Below are 23100 nucleotides of genomic sequence, written 5' to 3'. Positions count from 1 at the left end.
AGTATTGTAAATATGCAGTTCATATGCACAAACGAACACTGATCTTTATGATATTCAGGTTGTTGTACATCTCATATAACATGTCATATAGGAGGTCATATGTGTTGACCTTCTCCTATTGTATTTGTTCATCTGTGTATGGAGAGGATTAGCGCCATTAAACGCCATTAAAACTCCATCAGTATTAGGGCGTAGTTCAGTGAACTCACCAGATTGCTATTCCAAGTACTTTGATAAATACAGATAATATGTATTGATGGGTCGAGGCGATTGCATTGAAAACCTAATACATTATTCATAACAGTTACGTAATCAATCGATAGTGCGGACACTTTTCATTTGCAAACCACCAAAATTCGTGATCTTTTAGCGTTGGAAAAGAAACCACGTGAATAGAGTGCCCTCTCAAGAATATCAACTCTCTGATGGTACAATGGATGGAAGGCGTTTCCAGTCCCTCCATACAAGGTCCCTGGTCTGACCGAGTATCCTTCTTTGTGGATTTTTGTGGTGCAGTAGATGCGCGGTGTGTTCTCAACAGTCATGACAGTTGGGTAGAACAATTTATATTGTCCCTCGTCTATCTTTTTCTGTTTGTTTTTTTGGGGGGCACGTTATCAATCGCAATGAAGGAACATATTCTTTGAGTCATGTATACGATCAGCTACTGAAAACAACAACACATCCTGGGGATGAGGACCAGAGGTGATGCAGCGGCTGTATCGGCGCATTACTGATGAAATCTTCCGCACGGAAGATGAAACGTCTAAAACGTAAGTAAAATTCTGGACTTGTACTAGACTCGCTGAGTCTCATGGACGCCGTTCCTATGTCCATCAGACTCGTATTTCCCATTTTGGATGTCAATGGGAAATACACACTTAACGATTTGCGCCGGTTAGAAACTTGAAAAAAATCTTTAAAATTTTATCAATGTATATAAAAGTGGTACCAACCTTATTGTGCTTGCTAATTTAAGACTCGGTTGAAACAAAATTAAGGATCGAATGCATGGTAGGGTCCATAAAGGCAAAATGATCGTCAAAGTTCTGCCGAAATCGGCACCCTTGCGAAGGGTTCAGAATTCGAATCGGGAACGAAAATAACCGATCTTTGCGATCAAAAACACAAAATTACAACTTTAAACATACTATTGGCAAAAGACATTATTACCAAACAATATAGAATAGAAAATTTGACATCATTTTCTCAAAATATTGAAGAAATTTGCTCACTAGACATCGAAAAAGTACGCAATCCAATTCCCGTTCAAACGCGCGAGAAACTGAAAGTGCGTAATCCCGACTAACTTGTACATATTAAATTTAACTATATCAGTCCTGATGAACTTATTCAAAGAGAGAAGCGTATATGTTATATAGAGCTAAAAAATTATGTGTATATTATTAGTGTGATATCTGTTGGCAGTGTTCATGTCTACAATTGAACCTTATCATGATTATAATTATAATGTTTGTTAGAAAAATTAATAAATCACCATATCAAACAACCGTACCAGTAAATAGTATGTGAGACCACAGTGGTGAGAAGTTGTTAATAATGTCCTTACCTGGCATACAATCCGGTGCAGGTGCCGACCAACTTCCTCCGATACATTCTGCCGTGTCTACTCCCCGTATCGAATAGCCTTTGAAACACCTAAATCTTTTCTTTACTCCATCAACTAACTGTGTCTGACTGTAGTAATTTTTGCCTACTGAGTATTTTACAAAGCCATAAGGTAGTTCTCTTTCGTCCGGACAATAAGCTGAAATAGAATCGCAGATAAATACTGAAATTAAAAAGATGTGAAAATATGCAATATATACATTAAATCTACTGATAAATAGGTACAAAAATGTAACAATGTGTTAATGGTCCGGCAAGGGCTCCACAACTAGGCAGAAGCCATCAGGTTGAAGCTTTGTCAGGGTGAAGCTTTATCAGTGTTGAGTCTGCCAGGTTTAATATACGTCCTCTCGCCAAGCCTATCCAACCTTACTGTACACCTTGAAGATGAGAGATACAATCTCACGGCCCTTATATTCGAAACAGCTCAAAATGTCCAGTCTATCAATGAGTTAATTGGTGAAAGCCTGCGTCTAAACGCACTATCTGGTCGAACCAAGACATCTCAAGGCCACTCAAAGTGAGGATTTACAGAGCCGTTATTCTCCCTAATGCCATCTACCGGGAGCAGAATCTTTGACATTGCGTAAATTTGACCAGCGTGAGCTTGCAGTATTGTGATGAGTGTGTCTTCGATCCATCCTTGGCCTTGGTCTATAATAAAGATAGAAATGAGGGGACCATCCAAAGGCCATGTCGGATGAAATGGATTTGTCATGTTGTCCGTATACCCCCCTTATACCCAAACTTCGCCTTAATTCCTCTCCGAGAGCTTGCCAGAAGGGTCGTTATTCCGAGGGTTTATTACTCCGAAGGTTCGTTATTCGAAGGGTCAATACTATATGAAGGCTCAATACTATGAAGACTCAATACTACAAAGTACTCCGAATTTACGGAAGAGATCGTTACTCCGAAGGACAATTATGCCGAAATTTGGAGTAATGACCCTTCGGAGTAACGGGCCTTTGAAGTATTGACCCTTCGGAATTAACTAACCTTCGGAGTAATGAACCTTCGGAATAACAAGCCTTATTTTAAATTCGGAGTATAACCCTTGGAATAACGACCCTCCGGATAACGGTCCTGGGGAGACCCAGTACGAGTTGTGCAACACGGTATAGAGATGAATACAGAATGCTGTACATCAGGCACAAGGTAGACTGGAATGGGGGTGGAAGATGACTTGTAGGAAAGCGAAGAGAAGCGTCGTCCTGTGTAACGAAGGCAAGTAAACATAATGGTACAAAAAATGGCAGTGCCGATTTTTTTAAAGCAAAATATATAGGTAGTCAAATTGTAAGTTCAGATGACAATTTGAATTGAAGAGTAACAATTAAGGTTGCCCATTGGTTTTGTTCTGACGACTGACGGTCAACATTCAGGGTCTTTTCTAGAAACACATTTTTGAAGGGCTCTCTTCGATGACTCGTCGTCAAGGCTAGTAGTGCCGGTCATCAGTTGCGAGACGTGAGTTCTCTAATCTGAAACACGAATGGTCAATGTTTTTGATGAACTCCGAAGTCCAACTATTCTTTCTTCGGAGCGACGATCTTTCGGAACAAACCTAGGACTAACGTATTTTGGAATAAATACCATTTAGAGCATGTTTATAGGCCTATTTTATTGTCAGAGGTCTGCACAAAGATAATTTAAAGCGACAGAGGAAAGTGCCTTGATTGCTCCGAAAATCTAATGTACCCTCTCCACCATGAAAAAGCAGGGGTCTTCGGTGAAATAAAAATGGTCATAAATTACAAGACAATTTTCGTCCCGATCGAATTGTTAGCCTATACGCAATACTCATTATTTGAGGTAAATATTTTACTCGAAATCTGTGGAAATATTAATATTCGAACATTAGAAAGATGACCATGACAAGCAGCTCTTACGTCATGGCAACCAAATTCTGTGCTAGCTGTCAAATCTCACTATCTTCTTTCAATACTGGTTTTGTACGTCAATGACCTCTGAGCTAATGGGTCATTCAGAGATCCGTCAATCCTGAATTATTATTTGGTTTTTTACGGACATATGGGATGAAATCAAAACTCAATCGCCGGTTCCGTCTGCTTTCCATTGTTTAGAACAATAGAAACCAGACGGAACCGGTGGTCGAGTTTTGATTTCTTCATCAAAAATGTATCAAATAATGGGACGCGATCTCAACAGACGGACATAACCTTTCAGTTTTCTTCATAATTTTGCCGGTGTTTCTGTGAAATTTGTTTTCCCGATTTATCAACCAGTTCAAGCAACTTCAAACAAAATTACAGATTTTAGTTGAAACATGGACCCTGGAAAAGGGTCCATGGTTGAAATAACTTATATATCAACTAAGTAATAAAAGAAAACGGTTTTTAGAAAGAAACAGCAAGAAAAGTGAATCCGTGAGCCAATTACCATGATTACACAAAATAATAATTCTGAGGAATCCTTGGTGAACTTATTATTGTGATTGTGATAAAATCAAATACTTTTGGAACAGACTGACCCAATTCATTAAAAGTAAAACTGGTGAATATTATATCATATCTAACTACACTAAGCCAAAAACGAAACTTAAAATCCATATCTTAAAATCCTGTCCATCAAAATGAACCAAAATTACACACAGGATTACTTGAATACTTAACTCTAAAGTCTAAACACATGTCAGTAACCAAGCAGTTGTCCAACTGACACAACAGCAAAATGCACTGACATGGAACAGCTTCCTGGACCACATTCACAGTCCAATAATTGGCACCCAGCACAAGATATCTGTGAAAATGTGAACAAGGTCCTTGCACAGATGATAATTCCCAAGGAGTAAATGGAATAGTGTGAAACAAGACTTGTTTCTTAAAGAAACTGCGCGAAAAGCAGAAAGCAGCACCGTTTTGAAAATTATCATCTGTTCAATGATTCTCACAGATTTCTTTTGCTGGGTGCCAATTATTGGGCTGTGAATGTGGTCCAGGAAGCAGTTCCATATCAGTGCATTTTGCTGGTGTGTCAGTTGGTCAACTGCTTCATTTGTGCTTGGTTACTGTGACGAACGAATAGCGTGGCCATTAACACACAAGTACACTTATTGATGTTTATATCTCTAAGCATAACTATTTTATTTCTGAAGATAAGCTTTTCACATTTCGATGGCGTTTTAAAATCTTCTTCGAACACCTCAGTGAGGTGCTCTCTGAGTCAATAGACTAACTTAATTTGGGATTGATATAAAACTATATGGAACTAATGTTAATAATAGGTCACCCCAAAATATACTTTTAACCAATGAGGATTCTCAAAAGTAAGGGTGTCCCTTTAATAGCCAATCATATTAATAATTAATATTCATCATGTATGATTTCCAAGATGAGCAAGTGGTCAAGTAGGAACAATTGTGGTCCACTGCCATCTATTGTCTTTCTTCGTTTTTGGCACATTTCCATTACCAAGAAATGTGGGAGGAATGACGATAGCATTTCTTTTGTCCTCAAAGCCTTGAGGAGGTTAATAACTTCATGAAAGAGGTTAATAACTTAATGAAGATCATTCTATATTATTACTATTCATTTTACTTTTACTTTTCATTGTGATAAACTGAGATCCACCCATAAGCTCTTTGGGTCAACCTCTCTTTTACAGAAATATTATTGATGCCAAAATCTTATGTTTTTTAAAGAACTTGTTTTTTTTCACCAAAGGTGACCAGTACTATGTATCAAATTTGGTCTTTAGATATTTTCCCAATATTTTATCAAATATTGTACAGCAATTAGTATTTTCACTTTAACTATGTCACATGCCCCCTCTTCGAAAAATGAAGTGGTATCTTCATTCTTTATATAATATGAATTTATTCATTGGTTCATTGTCCGTCATTTAAGTTCGTCTTCGTGATCCATGCTCTTCTTTGTGGTGTTCCTTTAGAGAATTATAGTTTTCAGTTCTTCGGCTTGATTGAAGACAAAGCGAACCACATCGACAAAAAGTTCATGATGAGCGTTGAATATACCAGTGTTCATACAGCCTGATGTTTTGTAGACAAACTGCTGTAATGTACATGTAGACAGCAAAAGTTTATTTACAATTTTGTAGATGATCCCTTGTAATTCTGGTTGCCTTGTAGTATCCATTTATCTTGGATTAGGCTCAGAAAATAGAAAAAGTTGTTAAGTAAGCAGCAGAGCCCTGACACTGAATAATTTGCATGGCAAAATGACCCGTCTCCTCCGCAGCCAATTTGGTTTCGCTCCATCGAAATCAAGCTGGCCATGGAGGAGACTACCCTCCTTTGTGTTTGTGCATTTGTGTATGGAGAGCCTTTCTTGGCAGTCCATAATGACTTAGGCTACGCTCTCAGCTAGAGTCCGACGCTGCATCGTACTAGAAATACCTTTTCTGTGAAATCGCTATAGAGCCAATCGGGAACACGTATTCAATTTATAAATATAGCATTAAATTTAGTATCACCCTTGTGGCCCCGTGCAGTGGAAAACCTTAATTCTTTCATTAAAAAGAAATGAAAAAAAAACAAAAACACGGAGCCACCTGCACCTATAAACTGGGCACAGCAAGTTGTCTCAAATATGAATGAATTTTAAGAAACACACGGGATATGATGAACCATTGACCTGACGCCATGATAGTAGGATCTATTAGTCGTTTTATATACAATGTATATAAGCTTATATACCGTATTGTCATAATACCAATATTTGTCATAATGTATAATGAGTAATATTTAGCATCGTATATGTGCAGTCCATATGCACAAACGAATACTGATCTTTATGATATTCAGGTTTTTGTACATCAAATATAACACGTCACATAGGAGGTCATACGTGTTGACCTGCATCTATTGTATTTGTGCATCTGTGTATGGAGAGGATTAACGCAATTAAACGCCATTAAAACTCCATCAGTATTATAGCGTAGTTCATTGAACTCACCGGATTGCTATTGCAAGTACTTTAACAATACAGATAATATGTACTTATGGGTCGAGGCGATTGCATTGAAAACCCTAATAAATTATTCATAACAGTTACGTAATCAATCGAAAGTGCGGACACTTTTCACTTGCAAACCACCAAAATTCGTTATCTTTTAGCGTTGGAAAAGAAACCACGTGAATAGAGTGCCCTCTCAAGAATAGGTTCTCTGTGGTAAGCAGGTTACATGTCCTTGAGACGATGTAAAGATGATCATTTGTATTCTTCTTGTTATTGAAAGCAATGTTGCATGGAATATAAATAATACTGGTATATAGTTAAAATAAACACTGCTTGCAAAGTCTATCCAAACTGGAATATTTATATCATGGAATATACTCTTCCTTTTCGCTGGAAATATAATTCAAGTTCATTCTGGATACATGTTCATATAGCAAATGTTCTTGACTATGTGCATTCCTCCATAGAAACTCGCAGTAAGTGTCGTTAAAGTTTTTTCTAGTTTTATCTCAGCAGGGCTGTTTATATTTTGCATCTGAGGCAGTTCACTGTACATGTACTATGTATTTGTATAAATGTACATGGACAAAGTTCTGAAATTAGTTATCATCATCATAAGTTCAAATATTTGTCTCATCTCCGTTGTTTAAGCAATTGGAGTCGTTTTTCACCATCCAGTTTCAACAGTTCTATGTACAACAGTCTTTTGTATCGTGACTGAATATGTACAAAGTTATCTCATGCCCCGGGTCTCATTAGCTCGAGATACTCTAGCTAAAATACAGGTTTACATTTACTATCTTACATTATCTTGCTGTCTCATGCCTAACGTAAGACGGTATGGTTTTGGAAGACCGTTGGTCACCCAAATAACTTTAGAGTATAGCCACCCATATGTTATGCACTGAAAGCGGCAAATGGTGGTTAAATATCATTCAACATTCAAGTTTAATATTAGTCACACAACTTTAGTAATTCTTTGTGTAATTTTGTTATTCATTTGCTTTCCTGCTTGCTTAATTGTTACTTTCTTGGTTCTTCACTTCTTAAATTTCATTGATCATATATCCAAAATGGTTTAAATTTTAATGATCACTTAAATTAGAACAGTTTCGAGTTTGACATTTCCTATAACATGTGTATAATATGTTAAAACATGTTATTATAGTAAGTTTTGCCTTTGTTGTCGGCAGTCAAAATTTCCATCTTAATTAGCAGGTAAGTTGCTTTTCTAAAATTTTAGCATGGCAGTTCTTTTCAAATTGGTTGCATAACAAGTCTCATTATGTTTTAGATTAGCATCTCTTGCAATTCTTCAAGAACACATCAGAGTGGCCAAAACATTGCCCTTTGTGGCAATAACAATATCACATCACCAGTAGGTTTTTCTGAAACCCTAGTGATAAATTGCACCCAACCGTCCTGGGTTACAACTTAATTATATGCTTTCAATAGATATGCAACAAGTAGATCTGCATTATTGTAAAATATGCAAGATCTGGTACTGATTCATTTCAGTATCACTTCAAACTCTTTATTTCAATGAAATGTAAATTCTAGGTATTAAGTTTAATTGCTATTAAACTTTCTTTTCACTAAAAAGAAAGATCCTAACTTTAATTCAAAGTTATCATGATATTAAATTAACATCAACAATTCAATATTATATCTTACAGAGCCAAATCATAAAAGTAGCCAAAAATACCTGTGCGGCGAACATCACAAAGGTCTTCCTGAGTAAACCCATCACATCACCATTAGGTCTCGTGCGACCCTAGTACCTAGTGATAAAATCAGGGAAGTGGCACTTCCCTGATGAAATGGCATACCCAATTGGAGGTACCCAAAAGGTGCCTGTGCAGCAAAACATCACAATAGTCGTCCTCACTAAAGTGATAAAGTAAAACCCATCACGTCACCGTGTGACCCTAGTCCTTAGTGATAAATCAGGAATTGGCACTTCCCTGATGAAATGGTATACCCTTGGAGGTACCCAACAAGTGCCTGTACGGCAAAACGTCACAATAGTCTTCCTGACTAAAGTGAAAACAAAATAAACTCATCACTCCACAGTCCGTCTAACTGTAGTCCTTTAGTGATAAAATCAGGGAAGTGGCACTTCCCTGATAAAATGGTGTACCCAAATTTGGGGTACCAAATGGCTATCTTTATATTTGAATGAAATAGATACAATATCATATTAAAATGTTGCTTCTTTAGTAATTTAAAATCGCTTGTAAGTGGGTACAATTAAATTTTTTAAGTGACTTGTTTAGTTTATCCGGCACACTTGGCCATTTTCTTTCAAAATTTATTTTATTACCTGTTGGTGAAGACAGGTCATCATCGGGGTCATCATTACATAAAAAGGTGAATCGATCAAAGCCAAAATTTAAATTTGCATCTGCCATATGCTTGACTGAAACTAAATCTTCTAATGCGAGGCCTAGTGTGACTAACACCAATTTGAATGTTGGATTCAAATTTACACCATAATGCCAATTTCACTACTTTAACAAATAGAAATGTGGGAGGAATGACGATAGCATTTCTTTTGTCCTCAAAGCCTTGAGGAGGTTAATAACTTCATGAAAGAGGTTAATAACTTCATGAAGATCATTCTATATTATTACTATTCATTTTACTTTTACTTTTCATTGTGATAAACTGAGATCCACCCATAAGCTCTCTGGGTCAACCTCTCTTTTATAGAAATATTATTGATGCCAAAATCTTATGTTTTTTTAAAGAACTTGTTTTTCTCACCAAAGGTGACCAGTACTATCAAATTTGGTCTTTAGATATTTTCCCAATATTTTATCAAATATTGTACAGCAATTAGTATTTTCACTTTAACTATGTCACAGTTACCTACATCTACAAGTATTTAGAGTAGAGTATTGAGGCAATCATGTGTGTAATTTTGGTTACTTTTGATGGACAGGATTTTGAGATATGACCTTGTGAAAAATAATAAGTTTCTTTTTTGGCTTTGTGTATTTTTATTGAGATGAACATGACATTTTCAATATACTAGTATGGTAAATGTCCTACAGTACAGCTACATTATGATGTTATTGATGTACCAGTTGTATTTTTCATTATCAGGAAGACAGGTTTTGTATGGGATGGGAGAGTGCCATTTATGCATTTACCATCATGTTCACATCACTTGAACATTTATTCGTGCGTAGAAATAGAATATGTTGATATTGAACCCTCGGTATTGTAGCTAATTTCCCAGCAATCTGGTTTAATGATACGGGATGTTCCTGAAAATTGTATTGTCGAACACTTAAATTTAATGCCAGAACCAACCATAACTAAATGTGTTTGAGGAATAAATCAGCTATCACATGCTTTTTGAATTTTGACAATTGACTCATTGATTGATATTTGAAGACGTGGAAAGGTTTGAACTCGTTTTTTTTTTTTTTGGGGGGGCTTTGGGGGCGCGAGTCTCCCGGGGTAAAAGCAGCGACGGCAAAAAGAAGATGAAGGGGTGGCAAGAAGAATTATTAAAGATAAAAGGGCGGGACAAAAGGGGCTGCAAGAAGAATTTTTCATGAAAAAAGGGCGGAATATTATGGAAAATGTAACTGGACCTTTTTGGTCGCCAACAGGGCCACAGCTCGAGGCTGTGGGTGTAATGGGAGGGGGAGAGGGAGGGGTGTACCACCTCTAATGCTGAAAAAACCCTTGTTGATATACATTTTGCCCCCCCCCCGAAGTTTCCGACGATACAGTTCTCAAAAGTTTCAGCGACAACGACATCCTGTATATAAATGACCTATATAGGTCTATATACATGCTGTCTGACAGTGTTTTGGAATAATCAGCTGTTTTTCTAAACTTCAATCCACTGTGCTCCAAGCTGTCACTGACATAATATTTGATCGTAAAAACAGATTTTTCAATATCATACATTCAGCCCTACAAAAAAAAGAAGATTTAGATGTATAAACACGTTTGTTTACCAGCTTTTTACTAACTTATTTATGTGTGGGTATGGGTATTAGGCCTAAGGCCACCACGGAAATTGACTAATAGCTTGTTGACCGTTGTAAACAATTATTACATAATAGTGATGACCATGGTAATTAAGATTAACATTTGCCTAACAACTTTAATCATTTAAAGCGTTAGTGTAAACTTAAAACAATTATATCAGTGTAAATTGGTTGACACATTATGACCGTGTACCCGTTCCACTATTTGATACCTTTGTCTATTCTTGTCTATTTTGTATTTAAATATTTGAATGACATTGCAGAGTTTGCCACTCAAAAACATTTAGTATAGTGCTTCGTATATTTAGTATATTTTCTTTTAGTTTACAAGAAATAACGAAAAACCCGGGAATATATGTACATACCTTATGTGCCCATGAAAAGACCCGTTATTTTTGTCAAATCCTATACACTCAATGACCCCGTTTTTCAGTAGCCTACACTGAATGACCCCCTTTTTTGAACAATTAGTCCTAAAAATTGAAATTTCGGCGCGCTTCGCTCGCATTTTGAAAAACATAAATGAGTTTTGTCTAATTTGTACTGTAAAATTGGGTAAAAAGCTATTTTTGATTGTTAATGATGTGAAATTTTGGGCGCTCCCATACAAAATCACCCCATTTTGGACATTGCCAACACAGGCTTTTTTCTGAAAATTTCTACACTGATAGACCCCTAGTTTCGTACGCTGGTGGGCACAGGTACGTCACTTTCATATTCGAGTTCCTCCCCCGGGGCAAACATCCAAAATGGGCCAACATGATGACTGATGTAGGCCTACTGTATGACAAAAAGTAATCACTATTTTACTGGGGTGCAATATTGTGTACTGACTTTGGGAACAAAATAATTTACCCCAATCAAGTAAGTTGGTTATAATCTGTTCAAAAATTGTCCTATACAATTACAGACTTGTTTATAGCTTTGTTAGAAACCATTTGAAGTCACGTTTTAAACAGATATGGTTTCTTGGATATAAATTCGTTTTCTAATTCAATTAAAAGAAAAAGAAAGGATGTTTTCTTTCAGTTGGAGCGTTTTTATGAGGAAACAAGTTTCGGTTCCTTATGTCAGTTAACCGTGATGATGTCGCTTTGTGAATATTCCTTCTTCAATTGCGACAGTCACACTGTTTGTATACTTGATTTTTTTTTAAACAGCTGTTTCCTTCATAGGCCTAAAATATAAAACATGAAAATAGGTGACACATAGTCTGGGGGGGGTGTAGTGTTTTCCAGAGTGTTGTTGTGTATGACCATAGACTCTGAATTCAGAGTCTATGGTATGACATAATTATGTTCCTATATGAGCAGCGAAAAGTTCGATTCCTATCAGTAGTGCTGCCGGATTAAACAATGTTTAAGGGGAGAGGGTAGGGGTGGGGAGGAGAAAACTAATGTTTTTTAACATTTCCGTTTCCATATCGCATAATAATTAATATGTATATCAAATATCTGGACTTTCCATCATTTTGTAGCCATGTACCGGGGCCATGTAGTGAAGGCCTATACCTTTGTAGGGTCTGGTGGATGCATACTAAACAATATAACATGATTAAAAACATTAAAGTTAGAGTTAGGCGTATATGTAGATACCGTATAGTGTCAAAATACATATTGATGCAAACACTACATATCAGTTTGATGTTAGCTTTAATATGTTTAAAAGTAGTACTTACGAACGTACAGTGCGATAATAATGGTCCATGAAGTGACAAGCAAATAAAGAACATAAACTATTCGGAGACAAAGCAGCATTTTAGCGTAGGAACTTGGCAGAACTGAGCAGGTAGTTTTCACGGTCCGATGTCGCGAAGGCGTTCAAAACAGATCAAGCTATAAACAATTGCAGAACATGACTTATCCATGTGCAATAAAATAAATGCAAACTCTGTCAATTTTTATGTGTATATGAATCATTGTAATTGTAGATTTTTTGCTTGCCAACCACGATTCGACCTTAACACTTGGGATGACCCGCAGATGCGGTTTGACGTATTGCTAGGCTCTGAATCGCTTCGTCAGACTTGGAGCACGGTTGCTTGGCAGGAAGTTCTTAACCTTCTAACCTCGACATGATGTTATCTTTATTACGTTTCCACGAATGTCAGTATCGGTGATGAAGAAGATTCATTGTACAGCTCAACTTACCGTACTTTTCCTAACCAGACAGTCCACCCATGCCAAAATTGTTACTACACCTTTACATTTCATCGAATCTCTTTTTGATGTCTGTCATTTTCCCGGTCATTTTGAACATCACACTTGAAAGATGTATGCTATGTAGAAACTTTATTTTGCAATTTCATAATTTGCATATTATTAGCATATTTGCAAGAAAAAACATGAAAATCAATAAATACCTATATTTTTCACAATTTCAATATCTTATTAGAAATTAAGCATGTAGGCCGTTTGTTATGACTTGATGAATGAAGCTGTTAAACTAGATTTTGATATTTTTGCTTATTTTTTCCTTTTTTGCCCCAAAATGTGTAAAAATCAATTTCTTAATTTAGGTATATAATAATACAGTGCAGAAAAAGATGTCAAAAAAATCTGTTAAAACAGATTTCCAATAAATTGTTCCATTTTCCATTTTGGGTTAAATACTCAATTTTCATGCGCGGGATATTTGAAACATAAAATGAAAACATATCCATTGCACTTTTTCCTCGAGATGTACTAAATATCAAGGTTACGGATATATTATAATCCCTTCTTATCTTCACTGATCCATCAGATACCTATTGTTATGAATGATCAATGTAAAGGTTCAGAACTGGGCTACTAATGGTCTGTCAAGTATTTATAGTTATTTTCATGACTGTGTCAACTCAAAAATTATGCAAGGTCGAATGTAGGAAAAGTACGATCAGTTGAGCTCCCGGGTTGAGCTAGACTCGCTTGCCAGTCCTATATACGCCGTACCTATGTATATTGAGGACTGGCTTACGCCATTTTGGATGTCAATGGGAAATACACACTTAACGATTTGCGCCGGTTAGAAACTTGAAAAAAAATCTTTAAAATTTCATCAATGTATATAAAAGTGGTACCAATCGTATTGTGCTTGCTAATTTAAGACTCGGTTGAAACAAAATTAAAGATCGAAAGCATTTTAGTGTCCAAAAAGGCAAAATTATCGTCAAAGTTCTGCTGAAATCGGCACCCTTGCGAAGGGTTCAGAATTCGAATCGGGAACGAAAATATCCGATCTTTGCGATCAAAAACACAAAATTACAACTTTAAACATACTATTGGCAAAAGACATTATTACCAAACAATACAGAATAGAAAATTTGACATCATTTTCTCAAAATATTGAAAAAATTTGCTCACTAGACATCGAAAAAGTACGCAATCCAATTCCCGTTCAAACGCGTGGGAAACTGAAAGTGCGATAATCGTGACTAGGTTGAGCTGTACTATGGGACTAAATAATAAAGGAATATATGAATTATGGAATATGTCATTTTTATTTAAAGTCATAATGTAGGCCTATACGATCTTATAATATGAATTTGGTTAATTTTTTTCAAACCTGATTTTTTGGCATATTTGTAATGTTTACACATGTCACAACTTGCACCTAAATGGAATCAGCCAAATTGTTCGTGTTTGTAGGTAAACAGAGCAAAGTTCAACATAAAGTCATAATTCAAAAAATTATGACTTTATGTCCTCCCATAGAACTGCGTGTTAAACGGCCAAAATAACAAGCAGTGTTTCTTTCACTTTACCTCGTTATTTCAGCGCCAAAATGGACAGAAACCATTCCCGATAATTATTTCAGCATTTTGAGTATATAATGACAAATTTAAAATTTGAAGGAAATCGTACATTAAGCCTTTAATGCTTATTTATTTTTTCCACCATAGCGGTATAACAAGGAATTTACACTTAATTTGGTGCACTGTATCTTGGGTCTAAAAAAGTGCCCATGGAAAATTCGTCCATATCGGTAAGCTTGCACAGTTTCCGCCATTATGCACTATGTGCGGGGAGAGCCTCGAACTGGCAGCATACATGAATGGGAATTGAACTAGTCATAACGTTCTGTGTAAGGTTACATAATTCTTCCTTTCATGTATGCTGCCAGTTCGAGGCTCTCCCCGCACATAGTGCATAATGGCGGAACCGTGCAAGTAGCGAATAGCTTTATAAATGTAAAGATTGTTTCTACTAGAATTGTGTTTTTCTTCTTAGAGAAATATTTTTAATTGCAATAATTCACGACCACAAACCCCAAATGGGTGCTATCGTGACTAAATTGGGCTATGAGTGTACACTTTTACCAAGTTGGCAATAGGTATTTCCCTCATTTGCATTAAATTGCCTATGCATAGTTCTTGTGATGGCCTTCAAGATGTGTGGCTATTATCAGAAAGAGAGATGATATTGTTTTGCAGGCAGATGTACTGGATATGTCATCTACTTGTGGATGAACGAAATTTGGTGAATGACTCCATTTCAGTCCAGATTGATAACAGACACATTCCAAATGGTTACATTTTGATGAAAATATGATATTTTCTCTTGAATTAACGAACAAGAAAGAAATGAAATCATCCCCACTGTTTAAAGTTCTATAATATTAGTACTCGGTGGTGGTATTCATCAATCCTGAATATTAGGTGTTCCAAAGATTTACATTTGTAGACATGCTGGTAGTACAGCATGGGATGTTTGATTGTAGGTATGTACATTGATAACAGATCCAATATTGACTCTGTGCACAGAATTAAAACCTTCATTGGTCCTAATATGATATCCTGTAGGGGAAAGTGGGGTAATGCCGGACTGTGGGGAATCCCGGACACATCGACTGCAGCTAAACGGAGAAGGGTGGCACTATTATACTCCCTTGGGGTATTAGCTACCTCAAGGTGTACCTCACGTGTACTACTACCAGCGCTTTGGGTCTCGTCTTTCTTTGTGAAAATTACGAAAAAACAGAAATTGTAATTTTTGACTTTTTATCTGAAAAGTGATTTATTAGCTGGGTGACAAAATAATGCGACAAGGGACACAGATGAAGTATGGATGAAAATTATGTTTGATACTTGATTGTTAGCTGGATGTATGAATTTTGGTATCTTAAAAATGGATTAGTAGAACAAGCACTAAAAAATTAAATCGGGACCGTGAGGGGTAATCCCGGACACACATGCGTCTCTGTACATGGGGTAATGCCGGACACTTGTTATTTCGAAAATATAGACAACAACAACAGTCCCCATAGTTGTATGCTTGAGGTAACAGAAGTACCTAATACATTCTAGGGGATTATCATCCTACTCCACTTTCCCTCTTAGCAGCAATCATGTGTCCGGGATTACCCCGTGTCCGGCATTACCCCATCATTTTTTACCATTTTGTTTTTTAATTATAACTTATTAACTATAGATGTTGAATTATTAAAAACTGGTTACCAGTTAGAACATTACTCCTACTTTGCATTGATATGATTTTCACTGATGAACTTTATTTAATCTTGTACCTGTGTAGCCTTAACGAAAGGTGCCCGGGATTTCCCCACTTTCTCCTATCGTTCTATGGATAACAATGACTAAAAATGTTATGAATGATATAATTGAGATATCTTAAACATTAATTTTGTCAAATTGTGTGATAGGCTTTTACGACGGGAGTTCATAACAATTTTTAGCGGGTTCGCCGTCGCGTCGGACAAGTTTGGAACTGTCAATCTTTTGTCAGAAGTATAGCTCTGACTTCTTTAGAACAAATACCTAAGAATGAGACATGTAGGCCGCGGTCTTTGCCTACTGATGGCTCTGAAAAGAGCCGTTCACTGCTAAATTTAAAGGTCCGTGAGTGACCAAACCGTTCCTAAGCCGTATACTTCTATTACAGTATATATTATGCAGGCTACATACATGTTTTCATTCTGGAAAATATGACGATCACATCTTGTGAACTTTTACTTTTACATCAATTTCAATAATGCCCATAGTGTTTTCTATGGGTAACTTATATGAAACATACATGTACGTTACCATTGAAAGGGGTACTGCAAGCTCTTTGGTTGATAATGCAAAAACTAATTGTTTGGCATAAAACAATGCAATGTCGCCTTTTAGTTCAAAAAGGGAATTGATTGCCTCAAAAAGAGTTGAAAAAGAATTAAAAATTTACATGAAACATACAATTAGGATACTTTTCATTGAGCCAATTTTTCTGTAATGCCGGCCCCTTTCCTAAGTACTTAGGGCCTACATGTATAATCATGGCGGTGTTATAAGAAAACAATACACGGGTAATCGGGCGCGATTTTAGTAAATTTTAGTAAGGTGTTAAAATTAATTGTAACGTATGTTTCTATCACGTAGGTTACATTTTAACTTCAAATTGCCCGTCATGTATGTTGGGAATGATATTAATAAAGTATAGTTGATCAATTTAAGTACACGTAGGCCTACCTGCGGCTGTAATTTGCTCAACAGTTTATAGCCACTTTTTTGTTTTAATTCTGCACTTTATGGTAACGTATGTTACATTTCTTAACCATACGGTCTGAATTTCCAAGGATTTCTCTCTGAAATACATAAATCATGTGGACCTGTACATATTACTATCATATACCGGTAACTTTGCATCATATCTGTGCATGTTAACAGCAGTGGTGTAAATTTCTTTGAACTTGAAACGGGGCGAAGTAGCGTGTTTAGCTGTCATAATTACGTTTCTTTAATGAATACCGTGATCTGGCACCTTTTAATAATCAAATAATGAACATTGAAGGAGAGAATTTGTAATTTGAAAGTGGCGTTTTCACGGGGACGTTCAGTGCTCCCAGATTAAGTTTCTCTGAATAACTTCCTCGCGAAGTTCAGAAAGTCTGCCAATTTCAATACCAATTCAAGTTAAAATGATCAAGAATGAAAATTGAATGGAACAAATGTGCGCGAAGCGCGTGAATTCGAAAGTACCGAATTTTGCTCCCAGATTGAACTTCTTGATATAACAAATTCTGTGCGATGCGCTAGGCCTACATGTAGCATTCATAGTACTTGTCAATGCAAAATTAGGGGCTGTGCAATAATTATGAGCCCTCAAATTGGGGGGGGGGGCGGCGGGGCAAGTTGTCTTTTTTTAAAGATATTTCTTGTTTGGCATACGCCCCGAGCTACGCCCATCTCTAGTATCGAAAGTCAGTCATCGAAAGTCAGTATCCGATCCGAGAACGGCAAAATATCAATTTGACCGCACCTTTTTGGTTACCAAATCCAAAAGGTAATCGCTGATTTCCAACCGCCGGAGCGATCTATGAATAATTAATTAAATGACGTATATACAAGCGTTCTAGGTATTCTGTGCAGTACACCAGTAGTGTACACCATGGGCAATTGGTTTATTTATTTGTTATTGTTGGTTAATTGTATTGTTTATTTGATTGTTTAATGGTTTGTTATTTACTTAGTAATTATTTGTTTATATTTGGTTTGTTTATTTGTTTGATTTTTTTTTTTGTTTTTTTGTTAATTGTTTTGTTTACTTGTTATAACTTGTTATTGACTTGTTTGTTTCAGCGTTTCTTTATTTATTTGTTTATAAGTTTGTTTATTCATTTGTTTGTTTGTTAATTAGTTTGTTTATAAGTTTGTTAATTTGTTTATTTCTTTGTTTATTTTTTGTTAATCATATTGTTTATTTATTTGTTTATAAGTTTGTTAATTTATTGGTTTGTTTGTGTTTTGTTAATGACTATTTGTTTGAATTTTGTTTGTTTGTTTATTTATTTGTGTATAATTTTATTTGTTTGTTAATAAGTTTGTTGTTAATTTGTTTATTTGATTTTATTGTTTAATTATATTGTTTATTTGTTTGTTTTATAAGTTTGTTTATTTGTTTGTTATTTTATATTATTTTGTTAATTTGTTTATTTTTGTTTATGTTTACTTGTTTATTTTTTAAAGTTTGTTGACTTGTTTGTTTAAACGTTTATTTATTTGTTTATAAGTTTGATTTTTTATTTATTTGTTTGTTAATTAGTTTGTTTATAAGTTTGTTTATTTGTTTATTTATTTGTTCATTTTTTGTTAATCATATTGTTTGTTTGTTTATAAGTTTGTTAACCTATTTATTTGTTTGCTTATTTATTATTTATCTTTTGTTTAATAACGACTTTGTTTATTTGTCTGTATTTTGTTTGTTTGTTTATAAGTTTGTTATTTTTGTCTACTTGTGTTTTTTTGATAAGTTTGTTTACTTGTTTGTTTAAACACGATTTTATTAATTTGTTTATAAGTTTGTTTATTTGTTTGTTAATTAGTTTGTTTATGAGTTTGTTAATTTGTTTATTAATTTGTTTATTTTTGTTAATGATAATGTTACTTGTTTGTTTATAAGTGTGTTTATTTGCTTGCTTGTTTATTTGTTTGTATTTTGTTTGTTTATAAGTTTGTTTGTTTGTTTATTTGTTTATAAGTTTGTTTATTTGTTGTTTACAAGTTTATTGATAATTTGTTTATTTATTTGTGTATTTATTTTTGTTAATTATATTGTTGATTTGTTTGTTTATAAGTTTGTTTATTTGTTTGTTATATTATGTTAATTATTTGTTCATTTTGTATAACTTTGCTAATTTGTTTATTTATTTGTTTATTTTTTGTTAATCATATTGTTTGTTTGTTTGCTTATAAGTTTGTTGTTAATTTGATAGTTTATTTGTTTATCTTTTGTTAATTAAATTGTTTATTTGTTTCTTTATAAGTTTGTTTATTTGTTTGTTATTTTATGTTAATCACTTTGTTTATCTGTTTTTGTTTATTTATTTGTTTATAGTTACTTCGGAGTGGTGTAAATCGTTGTAAGTTAATAAATTAATTGATAACTGTTGCTTGCTTGCTTATTGTTTTATCTTTTAATGCTTGCTTATTTATTTAGGGCTGTGCAATAATTATGAGGGGTGGGTATAATTTCCAAACGGCTCGCCAAAATCGCCCCCCTCTCGGACCGCCAAAAAAATCTTTGCCACCCCCCTTGTACATGCCAAATTTTTGGGATCCCAATTTGCAAACCTTAAATTGTCTATATACATGTTGCGAGCGTAGCGAGCAGGAAAATTTGCATATTTAAGTGTTTCCGTACGGTTTTCCTAAGCCTTTTTAGAGCGTTTTATTTAAAAGGAGCCCCAAGAATGTGTGCCAAAAATCGCATGCCCCCATCTCGGCTTGCCAAAAATTGCTTGTCCCTTTTGGCTCGCCAAAAATTTCTTGCCCCCCCCAATTTTACCCTTCCCCAGGGCTCATAATTATTACACAGCCCCTTATTTATTTATTTATTTATTTATTTATTTATTTATTTATTTATTTATTTATTTATTTATTTATTTATTTATTTATTTATTTATTTATTTATTTATTTATTTATTTATTATTTATTTATTATATATTTGCTTGTTTATTTATTTGATCTATTATTTATTTGTTAATCGCTCGCATCTAAATAAATAAATAATTAAATAACTTATCAAGCAAGCAATAAACAATCAAGCAGGCGTGTGTTCAAATACTAACGCGATCAAACGCAACCAACCTATCCATCAACATATCAATAATCAAGCAATCATTACTTCAGCAATCGCTCACACACTCATTACTCACCCAATCAAAATGACAGTGGAGTGATTGATTGATTGAGTGAGTGAGTGTGGGGGTGAGTGGGGGTGTGAGTGAGTGAGGACTATCTTTTATGTGCAATAGTAGTGATTGATTGATTGAGTGACCGAGTGATTGATTGATTTATTGATTGAGTAAGTGAGTGAGTGAGTGTGTGGGGGGTGAGTGTGTGAGTGAGTGAGTGAGTAAGTGAGTGAGTGAGAGAGTTAGTGAGTGAGTGAGTGATGGTAGAGTGATTGATGGAGTGATTGATTGAGTGATTGATTAATTTAGTGAGTGAGTGAGTGAGTGATTGATTGAGTCGGACCGAGTGATTGATTGATTGAGTGAGTGAATGATAGTGGAGTGGTTGATTGAGTGATTGATTGATTGAGTGAGTGAGTGAGTGAATGACAGTGGAGTGATTGATTGAGTGAGTGAGTGTGGGTGTGTGTGGGGGTGTGTGGGGGGGGGGGTGAGTGGAGTGAGGACTATCTTTTATGTGATTGATTGATTGAGTGACCGAGTGATTGAGTGAGTGAGTGAATGATAGTGGAGTGGTTGATTGAGTGATTGATTGATTAAGTGAGTGAGTGAGTGAGTGAATGATAGTGGAGTGATTGATTGACGGGGTGTGAGTGTGGGGGTGAGTGATCGAGTGTGTGAAAGTTGAGTGAGTGAGTGAGTGAATGAGTATAGTGAGTGAGTGAGTGATGGTAGAGTGATTGATTGAGTGATTGATTAATTTAGTGAGTGAGTGAGTGATTAAGTGAGTGAGTGAGTGAGTGAGTGAGTGAAGGAGTGAGTGAGTGGGTGAGTCGAGTGAGTAATGAGAGGGGTGAGTAAGAGGTGTGAGTGATGAGAAGGGTGAGTAAGAGTGATGGATGAGTGATTGATTCATATAGTTCGAGATGTGATAGGTGATTAAACAAAAATAATTAAATAAATAAATACACGCACAAACAAATAAATACAAAATGTAGATACATAGGCCCTAAGTACCATAAGTATAGGCCTAGGCCCTATAAATTAAATAAATTAATAAATAAATAAATTACTTAATATCTTAATAAAATAATAAATTAATAAATGAATAAATAAATTAATTAATAACTTAATATTTAATAAAATAATTAATTAATTAATTAATTAATTAATAGATTAATAGATTAATAAATAAATTAATAAATTAATAAAAAATAAATAAATAAATTAATTGATAAATAAATAAATAAATAAATAAATTAATTAATTAATGTAGGTCTATGCCCTAGAATTAATAAAATAATTAGATAAGAGTTTAATTAATTAATTAATTAAGTAATTAATTAATTAATTAATTAATTAATTAAAGACCCATTCAGTGATCCCAAGCACAAATATAAAAAATTAAAATTGTATATAAATTGCTTAAAAGTGAAGGATAAGTCATTCAAATTGTAACTTGGCATTCTGAAAAAGACAAATTTGGCCAAAAACGAAGAAAACAGCAGTAGGGGAAGGTGGGGCATAACGGAACACTTAACTTCGAGGATGCTCTGTGACGTCACCATAAGTAATATGACTGTAAAAGGTATATGTTCAGTTGAAGTTTGTATTTACCTTTAATATACCATTAACCAATATAACTTAAATCTTACAATTTTTTATAAAAATGAAGAAATATTTTCAAAAAAATAAATCCGTTTTGCCCCACTATCGGGGCAAACGGAACCTCCCTATGGGGCAAAACGGCACCCTGGGTGTAAACTTATATCAGCAGTTCCATCGGTAGGCCCTAGGCCTAGTTATATGTAGGTCTAGGTTACAATATTAAGTGGGCCTACCATCTCTGTGGAGTGAGTGGTTAACTTCTTATAGACCTAGTAGGCCAATGTATGTATGACCAATATTTGATTAGAAAGAAATATTAAGTAGGCCTACCCATCTCTGTGGAGTAAGTTAACTTTTAATCATTAATTCTATCTGTAGGCCTAGTTTAATATGCCTATGTTTCAGCGAAGTGTTTACCATGCTCGAGTAGGCCCCTAGATAACGCCTACATTTCCTTGAGAGAAGACGTATTGTGTCCAATTGGGGCAAAACGGAACCCATCTGTGGGGCAAAACGCCCGGGGCAAAACGGAACCCTGTTCCGTTATGCCCCACACTTGGCGTTCCGTTTTGCCCCATACCCGATTTTTTAGGAATAGGTTGCATGCATAATACATTGTAGCATATAGGCCATACAGTACATACAGCTCAAAACTAGTACCTTATAGTGTTTACAATATACACAATTATTTGGGAATCCGATATTAATGAAGTAAAATTTCCGCGCATTAAACATCTACATATCTTACGTCAGACAGGTTGTAATTTTTTGACTCGATCTTGCTCGGATGTCAGTAGATTGTTTCTGATCAAATTTTTGTTGTAAATCTGCGTGGCCATACTTGTGTTCATCAATATAATTCGCATAGACGGCAGTATTGCCAAGGCCTATTTTTCTCTATGGGTCCGTTTTGCCCCGGGGGTCCGTTATGCCCCACCTTCCCCTACTGATGAAGTTGAAGCCCCATTCAATTGCATGTAGCTAATTTAGATACTGTCAGTATCTAAATTACAGATTCGTGTAAAATGTCTTATTTTGTCTTAAATACATGGCTTTCGGCTGAACCATTCGCAGGCTATGTTAGCACATCTTTGACAATGACAAAGGTACCTAAATCTGAATTTTGATGATTTTTACGATCGTCCGGATGAGCAAATCGCTGAATGGGCCCCGGGAATGGGCCTTTAATGTAGGTCTAGAATGTAGGTCTAGGCCCTAGAATTAATAAAATAATTAGATAAGAGTTTACTCCAACAGACCATCATTGATTTAGATATGCAATACAAAAGAGTCTCGGCATGATTGCAAT

At 35.2% G+C, this 23100-nt stretch overlaps 1 protein-coding gene across 1 annotated transcript in view; it reads right to left on the bottom strand.

The window, feature by feature from the left end:
* LOC140137831 (clotting factor C-like) overlaps positions 1-12581 on the bottom strand; it is a 28696-nt gene extending 16115 nt beyond the window's left edge. Inside the window, 2 exon segments of the mRNA XM_072159622.1 lie at positions 1571-1768; positions 12255-12581. Of these exon segments, the coding sequence (XP_072015723.1) occupies positions 1571-1768; positions 12255-12333 (277 nt within the window). The 5' untranslated portion in view covers positions 12334-12581.
* Positions 12582-23100: the final 10519 nt, after the last annotated feature.

This window comes from Amphiura filiformis, chromosome 17, assembly GCF_039555335.1.
Source record: "Amphiura filiformis chromosome 17, Afil_fr2py, whole genome shotgun sequence".
Lineage (NCBI taxonomy): Eukaryota > Metazoa > Echinodermata > Ophiuroidea > Amphilepidida > Amphiuridae > Amphiura > Amphiura filiformis.
This window is presented reverse-complemented; position numbering and strand designations above follow the sequence as displayed.